Here is an 11,493-nt window from a genome sequence, read left to right on the forward strand (position 1 = left end):
AGGTGGTTTATACAGCCCTAGAGCAGACCTGCTTGGCTGAAAGTATTTTCAATGGACCCAGCCAATTATGCATGCTGTATGCACTCAATCACTTCAGTCACGTCTAACTCTTTGGGACCCTGTGGACTGTTGCCAGCCAGCTTCCTCTGTCCATGGGATTCCCCTGGCAAAAGTACTGGAGTGGGTTGCCATGCCCTCCTCCAGGGGATCTTCCCAACCTAGGGATTGAACCTGCATCTCCTGCATTTCAGGCAGATTCTTTACCGACTGAACTACCTGGGAAGCCCCAGACTAGTCTAACTCAAGTGTAAGCATCTGTCCGCTACAAGTGAAGGATGTGGCTGAACTGGCAGGTTTCAGTCAAGCATCACTAGGGGGCAGCATGGTGAGCTGAGCGGGAGCGCGATTATTCATGTTGCGACACCGCCATCGTGTGTCCAAATGGAAAATGGCACTCATTTTGCAGTCTCGCAAATCACCCCCAGGCGCATCTTAACTTATTTTCACAGAAAGGGGCCAGTGCTGTCGTGCTCCTCTTAGTAGGCACGTGTATTTCCCAAAAAGCTGACGATATTTCAGCCTGTCCATGCTGAGAAAAGTCTTCCCAAATAACCAAGATCATCCAAACTCAGTAAGAGGGCAGCACATCTGCTGCTGTGTGATAAATAGTGACTCAGTGGATCAACACTTATCACTGAGTCATGTTTTTAGAGATTGGCAGTAGCAGAAAAATCTACTTATGAAGAGAGAAACAAATACCAGGAAATATTTTTTAAAGGATGCTTAGATGGGAAACTGCTAAAATATTTCTGGTGGAAAGACAAGTTGATGTGTGCTATTCAAACTCTATTTCCCCAATTCTAGTAACTTAAGACTACATGCTACGTAGCAGAAAATAGGAATCCAAAGACATATTTGTGTGTATCTAGGCAACACTTAGATTGTATAGATGAACCCAAAAGGAGGTGACTTACCCCCAAATCATTCATATTTGTAAAAATGAATTACAGTTAAAGACAAATTGTCTTCCAGTTCCTCCTTGCTGGGTAATCAGAGAGGCCAAAAAAGCAAGAAATAAACCAGGGGTTCAAAATTTTGGCTGCACAACAAATTTACCTGGAAGCTTTAATTTTCTAATCCTAAATAACCTGATGTCAGAGTAACATTCTCAACCAATTAAATAAAAATTTCTGGGTATGAAACTCAGCCATAAGTTGTTGTTCTTGTTTTAAGTTCCCCAGGTGATATTTTTGTGCAGCCAAATTCAAGTGCTATTGAACTAAAAGTTTCCTATTCTTGCACTCAGTCCCTAAGCCACACTTAAGTATGTCATTACAAGGGCAGCCCTCCCTCCTTCCTAGACCTAGACTCACCTCTCAGATTCATCTTTTAGCCTAAGACCGTACTCCCCTGATGCTTAACAGATTTCCATAAGAGTGGGAGGGATGTGACAGAGCTCAAAATAGTGATCTACAGCCTGTCTGTACGTTTGTTTTTGGAATCACTTAGCCCCGTACAGTATGAGGTATCTGAAGCATCACGTATCATTTCAAATTGTATCCTCAGCATCTAACACACCTGCCACACTGAAAGGACTCAATACACACTAAATAGACAATCTCCATAGCCAGACAACACTCTGCTGACTTACCACAAATTCTGCAAAGATGACTTGTGAAAAGAGAAGCAAAAGAAGCTGAGGGTAGGCTGATCTGTGAGTCCGTGAGGACTTTATAACTGGGCATTGAAACCCCCAAAGGAGAAACGGCATGGCAGTGTTACCTGAAATCCCCAGATCACAGATTGCTAAATTGACAGTCATTATTTCCGCAGGTCTCAGCTTCTTTTTTCGTCTAGAAGACATATAAAGGACATACCCATTTCCAAACGTGGACAGAATCCCTACAAGGAAAAATAGAAATTTCCATCATTAAGACCAGGATTTAGAGCTGCCTCGGATATGAAACACTTCTCAATTTCAAAAACGGACACCATTGATTTAAGAGGGTAGTGAGAGGACTCTAAATAAAAATCTAAGTTAAGAAGATGAAATAAAAAGCATGAGGTGTAAGTGACAGGTGAGGGATGGGTTGCCTCCAAAAAGGATAGGAGTCAGGGGTTATTAAACTGCACTTACCCAGAAAAAGGAGCCACTGATTTCCCAGTGAAGCTCAGGAGGGTGAGGGAATCCCCATGGTCAGTACTTGTACTAGCCCCCAGGATGGAGCATCTCCTTAGCCATCTTTAGAGTACTGGCTTTATAGAAAAACTCCTTCCCTCTGATGAGAAGGGTGAACCCCTTGGCTATCAGTAAATTCTGAAGACGAAGTGACCCAAACAAACTGAGGTGCTTTCACTCTCCTTGTGGACTCCTGAGGGGGAACTGGCATTCAGGAGTGGCAGAGGCCAGACTAGGTTGGCATGGCCCCCTGCAAGGACAGGGTTCATCTCCTGGAGACACATCCAGGGCTTTTTGCATCCTGCGGACATGGACGTTGGGTGTCTGCCACTGCTACTGGAGTAGGCACGGAGGGGAAGTGGGTGACAATTGGTAACGCGGGCTCTCCCCCTCCCACCAAAGGGAGAGAAGGTGGCCGTCAACCCACCAACCTACCAACAATGGTATCAATGTGTTCCCACTTTTAATATCCTTTTATTAATGACTGATCAGCTTTGGCATTACAATGATAACTGTTCAAAAGCTCTTGCAAACCCAGTTTAAATCCAAAAAGACCCAATCCCTACTGACTTTAGTGAAGAAAAGAATACACCTACTTCCATAGCTTAACATGTAGAGTAGATTTCTTCAGGAATTCTTGCTTCATAGCTGTGTATAAATGAGAATCTGGTACAGCTGCCTTTAGTAGTAAGGAATAAGGAGAGTATTAACAGGAGAAACCCAGATTTTTCTATCTTAACTTCTACTTCTCCACCACAATTCATTTGAGGGGCAGCCGTGTGTTTCACAGCTGGGTGTTTCAGCTGATGGTATGAAACCAGCAGGCACTAACTGCTTCGTGCTCTTAGGAAATTGTGAATTCCAGGCGTCAGATCGGCCTTGTGGGCCATTAAAACCTCTTTAGCTTTCTTAAGACAGAAGAGGCAAAAAATAGGAGAGACTGTGGAGATTCCAGAGCAAACCAACTGCAATGAAACCCAGGTCTCATTCAAGGGAACCAGCTAGCAAGGCGCACTGGGAAATTAAAAAGTGACAACATGGCTGGAAAAATTACAAACACGTGGCTTCTACTTTGTATCCAAAAAGATTAAAAGCAGTAACTATGCATTTGATACACAAAGATCATTTAAACATCCTTTGTCTTTTTCTTCTGAGAATACTGAATTTCTTACTTTTCCTTTCTCAAATTATTTTTACTACTGATTCATTAAGGCTTCACCCAGTGCCCAAAGCTTATCAAAAAAATAGTCAACTCTCTACGAGCTACATATAAATTGTTCTCACAGGCAATCTCCCCTAGGGGAATATTAACAGAACACAAGCTTATTTTTAATGAGAGTTAAAAGGAGAAGAAGATGAAGAAGGTAAAAGCTAAAGCAAGGGGGACTTTTTTGATGATGACAATCCTGACTCTTTCTATGAATACAAAAATGTTAGATCTTGTGTACAGACCCTTGATGAACTAAGTGTTTCTAGTAAAAGAACAGAGGATGGAAATGGGTCTCTTGTTTATTTCTCCTCTATTCCAAACTCACGTTATTTTTTCATCTTCCAGTTTTCCTTAAGACTTCTAGTATTTCACAAGAATTTCACTCTACTGGTTCCTTAAAAGAATCCGGGCACATCCTTACACCTGTCCTAGAAGTGGGGGAATCAGGCGCAGAACCAGGCCCAAAACTGGGTCAAGGATGAGTCCAGCCTCCCCTTCCCTCCAGCCGAATCTGGCTGCACCCTGAACAGAGACCTGGGAACATACGTTTGGTCCCACCTTCGACTCCCTGAGTCATCTGAGGCTCCCTTTGTTCCTGGATTCTTTTGGGACCTCTTTTCCTGGAGCCTCCTCAGTTCCTCCACTTGAATATTACAGTAGATTTTCCTTCAGACCCCTAAACATCCTATTTTGTGTCATCTGGAGATATCTGTCAGGTTACAGATGCTACTTTGTAATTCATTCCTCACAACTGATTGAGACAAATTCTATTTATAAGATGTATATTTTTCTGTCTTTTCTGATCACTGAAGGTACTTACGTTTAATAAAAATGCAATGTGGATTTTACTACCAGATAGTCTCTGTGTGGGCAGAGGGCAGTTTGCCCATTATGTTCACAGCTGTGTTTCCAGCAGCATAAACAGTGGCAAAGGATGGGCCCTTTGCCCATACAGTTGTGTTTGAAAGGATGTGGAGGTCCATTTATAAGAAACAGAATTTAAGTCAGTATGATAATAACTAATAACAAAACCAAGGACTCAGGAAAACCCTTTGCAGTAGAATTTCTAATTCAATTTCATTAATTCCTTTTCCTCAAGCACTGACCATAGAGGGGTCTCCAGACTTTTCTAATGAGTTTGGCTAATTTCAGGAGGTTAAATGAAAGTCTTAGCCAGTAATAAGTAGATGAGAAAGAGAGATGGGAGGAGGAAAGAAGGGGAAAGGAGAGAAAGAAAGAAATTGAGAAAGCTTGACCCAACATGTAAAAAGATTAAAGGCAGACACATCTAAAGACGTAACCCACCTGCACGCTGGTTACCCAAATTTAAAACAATGATTTTAAATGTAAGAAAAATATTACGGTTGAATCTAATTACCTAGACTGGTGCTGTCCAATAGAAATATAATGGAAACCAGAAATATGAGTCACATACATATTTAATTTTTTTCTGGTAGTCATATCAAGCAAAATAAAAATATTACTATTTATTTTGAAAATATATTTATTTAACCTAATGGGTTAGCTGTGTGTGCTATGCTAAGTCACTTCAGTTGTGCTCAACTCTGCATGACCCTACAGATTGTGGCCCGCCAGGCTCCTCTGTCAATGGGATTTTCCAGGCAAAAATACTGGAGTGGATTGCCATGCCCTCCTCCAGGGGATCTTCCCAAACCAGGGATCGAACCGGCATTTCTTGGTCTCTTGCACTGAAAGGCAGGTTCTTTACCACTAGCACCACCTGTAGCCGATTGTTTAAAATTATTAATGAGCTATTTTACATTATTTGTTCTGGTCCTGTGTTTTCAGTATCTGATTTCTATTTACACTACACATGTCTCAATTTGGAGAAGTTAGAAGTACTGAGGAGCCACTTGCGGCCACCACACTGGATGCCAAAGCCAGGAAGAAGATGCACCACGCTGTGGATCAGGCACAGAAACTTTAGACCCTGGACTGACTTCCACTTATTATTCAGACATTTTTTCAACTCTCACCAAAATCAGTTGGTGATGCTGTCATGGCCAGACTTGACTTCAGGTGAAGCAAACTCAGTATGATCCTCCTGACGGTAGCTTGGGGACAGAGTTCCCTCCGTCGCAAAAAACAGAGGCTAAACTGGATGTATTTTAAGGTCCATTCTGAGCCTATACTCTTAGCATCACATCAAGAACACTTTTCACAAAGTAAAAGCACTCTATTTTAAATAAGATCTCCTTATCATTAATTTTATTACTCGGTGGACAAACCTACTACCAAAGCAATCAAAATGAAATAGTCTCCAGATAAATTATTTTGCTGTAAAGCTTCTCGGATTATCGAGGGAATATTTATTCCTAATAATAAAGATAATGGAGTCGTTTCTATGAAACATAAAGGCCGGATGCCACCCGTTTTTCCTGCTTCCTCCCACTCTTCATCTCAAAATATACACTTAAGTGTTGGCATCTTTGTGCAAAGTCAAGATAGCAGCCTATGAATTTTCTAGATGCAGCCTTTGCACAGAAAAAAAAAAAAACAAGGAAACTTACCAATGATTGTTAAGTAAAAGCCAGCCACTAAATCCGCTTCCCAGGAAAGCTTGGAAGCAAAGGGATCCCCATCGCGAAGATAAGGCGGCCGGCGCTCGTCCGGGGGTGGGGCCGTGTGGTTCAAAGCCATGCTCTCCTCCAGCGCAGCGGTCTGAAAGGCAGACGCGTGCAGGTCACAAGAGCCCAGAAGAAGCCCGCCCGACCCATCTCACGGCCGTGCCCCCAGCTTTAAAATGAAAATCAAGTTCGCAGGGTCATGCTTGAGTCTCTAATAACTGGTGAACACTTGCGCGTTTTTCTTCCACTATCCACATTTGTCAATATTCAATTCGCCAGTGTGTAGGCTATCCAAGTGTCTGTTATTTCCTTCCCACTGCCACCCAGTTTGTGCCACTTCATACCCTCCTTGGGTGAATAAGAGGCTGAAGGCCAAATCTCATCCATTTTACTACTTCTGGCAATTTTTTTTTAACTTTTAAACTTTTTACTTTATATTAGAGTATAGCCGATTAATAATGTAGTGATAATTTCAGGTGGAGAGGAAAAGGGCTCAGCCAAACGTAGAGTATCCATTCTCCTTGAAATTCCCTTCCCATCCAGGCTGCCACATAAGGCTTCTTCTCAGTTTTTGTAAAGGTCTGAGCCAAGAAAAGATGTGGTTTGGATACACACACACATACATGCACACACACATATGAGATATTTAATCAATATTTATTAAAATCCTATCAATATATAAAATATTTTAATTTGCCAGAGTATAGTGGGTTTTTATTTATCCAAACTGCCCAGAGGAGCATCTCTGTCAGTTATATGTTCAGTGAGCTTCAGAATTTTTCTAAAAGAAAAAATAGTCATTGATTATTAGAGCACTGAATACAAAGAGACATAGAATCTTCACTAAATGAGGTTAAGAACTAAAGGATTGTCAGGAAAGGAACAGAAAAAAAAATATTTTACAATAATAAAATTTAAAGCTGAGTTACTTAAAAACAAAATATCTTTCAACATTAGACTGTTTAGAAATGAGTTCTATTTTGGTAGAACTCTGTAATTGGTGCAGTGATAAAGAATCAGCCTGCCAGTGCAGGAGACCCGGGTTCAATCCCTGGGTCGGGAAGATCCCCTGGAGAAGGAAATGGCAATGCACTTCAGTATTCTTGCCTGGAAAATCCCATGGACAGAGGAGCCTGGCGGGCTACAGTCCATGGGGTCACAAAGAGTCAGACACGACTGAGTAATTAAACAGCAACAACACTAGGCTCATCCACAGGCAGATTTGAGTTTCAAGTTTCTTAAAGCAGAAAGCAACTCCGTTATTGCCCACCCCCACCCCTTCCAATCCATTCTCTAAATCCACTGTTTGCTGTAAAAATACCATATAACAGTGCAAATGCTTCTGTGAAAAGTCTGATATTTCAGGGAAGATGCCAAGAGTTGCAAAAGAAGCCTCCTATCTAAAAGTGAAGAATAAAATAAATGACTGCTCGAGACACCCCCCCCCAGATTTATGATTCTATGCAAAGATTAAAAAAAAAAAAAACAACTCTTGGAGTAAATTGTATGTCATTAATCACATTATTCATGTTCAGATATTCCTTTGAGCAATAAAATATACTCTGGCACCCTAACATTTGCTATTTAATGGTCTTTTGCCCATAAATAATGCTTCTGAAAACTGTTCTCATAACAGCTTATTATAGAAAAATCTAAAGACATCCCCACTCCTCATCACCTGTAAAAGTTTTCAATATTTTTTGAGTTACTAGCATTGGCCTCTATGATTTCACAATAAAAATTAAGAGGTAACTTGAGATGGAGCCAGACCCAAGTTCTCCTGTCTAAACTGAAAGAATTTACAAATGACTATTTAGCAGATACGGAAAACAGAATGGCAAATCGTCACCTACTAAGAGGAAGTAAATACTTTAAATCAGTGTCAAGGATGATGATTTAATTCTATCCAACTTTATCCAGTCTTAGAATTATCTTCAAAGAATGTTAGGCCACAGATTTCTCTCTGACCTGCTGAATTGTCACTGTTTAAGGCAGGAGGTAGCATGGACATTGTAGATAGCTACTTATACATAGGATCTGAAAGTGTTCTTCCCAAAATGGGCTTCCCTACTGGGCTGCTCTGGCTTCTGAAAAGTTTGTGGTTTTTTGCCTGAAAGCTTTATCAACCCCACATTTATTTCTAGGTATATACCATCTGAGGGGCCTCCCAGATGGCACAATGGTAAAGAACCCATCTGCTAATGCAGGAGGCTCAAGAGACACAGGTTCAATCCTTGGGTTAGGAAGATCCTCTGGAGTAGGAAATGGCAACCCACTCCAGTATTCTTGCCTGGCAAATTCCATGGACAGAGGAGTCTGGCGGGCTACAATGCTTGGGGTCATAAAAAGTTGGACATGACTGAGCACGCATGCATACACATATATTATCTGAGAAAATAAGATGTGAATCTGTCAGCATCCATGAAATCTTTAACATCAAGGAGTTTCTGAAATGAGTTACTTGGTACCCAGTAGCAGCCAGTGGAGCTGAAAATAAGTGGGATACTGCTGCTGCTGCTAAGTCACTTCAGTCGTGTCCGACTCTGTGCAACCCCATAGACGGCAGCCCACCAGGCTCCCCATCCCTTGGATTCTCCAGGCAAGAACACTGGAGTGGGTTGCCATTTCTTTCTCCAATGCGTGAAAGTGAAAGTGAAGTCGTGTGCGACCCTCAGCAACCCCATGGACTGCAGCCTACCAGGCTCCTCTGTCCATGGGATTTTCCAGGCAAGAGTACTGGAGTGGGGTGCCATTGGCTTCTCCAAAGTGGGATACAGGTAACATCAATTATGGCATAAAGGAGGAGGATGGAAACATGGTAAAACATGGTGATGCTTGAAAGTACACGGAAGGCCATGAAATATCCAGAAAGTTAACAAAGAAGCACCCAAGAGTTAGGGAAAGGACATCAAAGCAAGAAGAGCAGCAAGAATTGACAATATTCAGCTTCTAGAGGTCAAATTTCTTAGCATTAAGCCTAATATAATGTAAGCAAGGAAACACAGATTTTAAAATTCTGTAAGTCCAATGGATGGCTTATCTAGGTCATTGTCAAGTGGGTGTTGGCCCATTTTTACTACTGTCTTCAAAGGCTACCCACAATAGGCCTAGAGGACAAAAGGCCTGTGGTTAGATTCAGTTTAACCTCAATTCCAAAACTATGCTGAATCAAAGTGGTGAAAGCAGATGGACACGCTCATCTTGTCCTTGATCTTAGAGTAAATTCTTTCAGTTTTTCACTATTGAGGATAATGTTTGCCATGGGTTTTTCATATATGGCCTTTAATATGTTCAGGTAGATTCCCTCTATGCCCACTTTCTAGAGAGTTCTTATCATAAATAAGTGTCGAATTTTGTCAAAAACTTTTAAAAGAATTCCTACAGATGAAAAAAATACACACACACTTTGATTCCAGAAATGTGTGCCCCTCACTAAGCTGGAGTTTTGCAGTAAGAGGCCAAAAACTTGAGACCAAACTTCCTAGTAGCTCAGCCCCAATGACCAGCCAGCCTGGGCCCCTCATCGTAAGCAGTGAGACCACTACTGAAGACCCAGGGGTGGAATTTTCTTTGCCTGCTTTGTTCTCACCTCTCTGCTGCCCTCTTCAATCTCAGGCTCTGCCTTTTCCACTGGAGAACCACAGTGCCTTATGCCATCACCCTCACCCTATCCTTTCCTGTCAAATTCTTCTCTAATAAATTGGAGTTGACGCATGTGGTCGACATAGGAGAGTGTTCACAATATATTTGGTGGGGAAGAAAAAAACTATCAAAGACTTATGAATCACTTTTTTTTTTTTAAGTAGAGAAAAAAATAGAAAGATATATATCCAGGGGTTATGTTTTTTTTATTATGAACTGTGGTAGTATTGTTACTATGCATAGTGATATTAGGAGGAATTTTTCCTCTACTTTTTATTTGAGATCACTTGATGATATATTCATTTTCTAATTATGTAGCAGGGGTATGTTACTTTTATAATATCTATATTTTAATATAGGAGTTGTTACAGATTATTTGTGAAATTTGTGAAAATTTTACACCCATTCATTCATATAAACATTTACAAACTACAGGTTGTATGGTAGGCCTCTACGGAGTCCATGAGTCCCTTCCCTTGGGACTTTGTCATTAAGAGGGGGCCTCGCTGGAGTTGAGTTAGATTTTTCTGCAAAAGACTACTCATAGCCCTGCAATCTCAGCACACACAGGGAGCAACTCACACCTCTGCCCCTGATCTGTGCCTAGCACTGGCCTGAATGTATGTCAGCCACAGGTCTGGGACCCAGGAGACACCTTGGGAATTTTCTCCCCATTTCTTGAGTCTCTTCTTGCTCACTGAGTGTTCTATAAATTTAATAAGCATAAACCATGCTCTTCATGGTGATTTTTTTTTCTGTGTCAGCAGCTGCAGAAGCTTGATGTTCATCAGGCAGTCATAATACTCATACTAATATATTGTAAACCACATCTGTTCCCTAGTGAAGCAATCTGGATGATTCTGGCATCCTTGTATTAAGGATATGGTATTTTTGTTTTTTATATACATGAAGAAGGACCCTGCAAGAGCTTCAACAAAGTGGCAATCAAGAAAAAAAAAATAATAATGTGGGAGCTCAAATAACCCCAATCCAGGTCTCCGGAGAGGTAACCTTTATAAGTTAATTAAGTGTTAATGAGATCCTGGCCTTCTCTACAGGAGAAATATTCACAGCCACAAAGAACACTAGTGATCAGCTGAGGTCGGCTGTCAAACAGAACTGCACATAACACCCTTCAGATTTTCCTGTCGTGGTTCAATATGATGCTAGAGAAGAAAACAGTCTTTTTTTTTTTTTTGACCCACTTAAGACAAGAAGCATGGGAAGGAAGAGAGGGATAGAGGAAAAGAGAGGAAGTGAAGGCGGGAAAAGGAAGCAAAGAATATTTTCTGCTGCAGAACCAAACCAGCAAGAAAGCGATCAATTCAACTCAATAGCTCCCAAGCCATGTAAAAAGGGGGCTGAGTTGTCTGTTGAGAATAATAACCTTCAAGTCAATTTATTCCAAGCAGTTCAGCTTGAAGCAAATTGACAAATCTAAGGCAATGGGAGGATTGTAAGCCATAGAAGTCTGCTTTAATTCTGTCTTAAATCATTTGTCTTAACTTCCTGTGTGTCAGCTGTCACATAACTCCCAATTCAACCACCTCTCCTCTTCTGAACTTCTGAGTAATGAGTTTGAAATTAATTTATCCCACATTCTCTCCAAACCAATTTTCCCAGGCAAAAGGCACTACAAATTTCATGTAAGAATGACCATTTTAATTCCCAGTTCTCAGTACTTTTCATTCTCAGGACAAGAGTCCCCACCTACTCAATCCAAGTACCAGACAACATTGTCCAATTCTGGCAGGGGGCACATTTGCCCCTTGCTTTGCCTGGGGTACTCCTATTCTCTCTATATTAGGATCTCTTCCTAAGGAAGCAATCAAATAGCCCAGACCTCTGCAGATTATCAAGGTAGGCATTGTCTC

General features: G+C 41.2%; 1 protein-coding gene across 1 annotated transcript in view; it reads right to left on the bottom strand.

Moving 5' to 3' along the window:
* The window catches only part of OPN5 (opsin 5), a 32,330-nt gene extending 26,280 nt beyond the window's left edge, over window positions 1-6,050 (bottom strand). Inside the window, exons 1-2 of the mRNA XM_010863044.1 lie at window positions 5,921-6,050; window positions 1,783-1,902 (exon numbers count right to left, since the gene is read on the bottom strand). Of these exons, the coding sequence (XP_010861346.1) occupies window positions 1,783-1,902; window positions 5,921-6,050 (250 nt within the window). The remainder of the gene's footprint in view (window positions 1-1,782; window positions 1,903-5,920) is intronic.
* Between the last annotated feature and the right edge of the window lie 5,443 nt (window positions 6,051-11,493).

This window comes from Bison bison, unplaced genomic scaffold (assembly GCF_000754665.1).
Source record: "Bison bison bison isolate TAMUID 2011002044 unplaced genomic scaffold, Bison_UMD1.0 scf7180017864487, whole genome shotgun sequence".
NCBI lineage: Eukaryota > Metazoa > Chordata > Mammalia > Artiodactyla > Bovidae > Bison > Bison bison.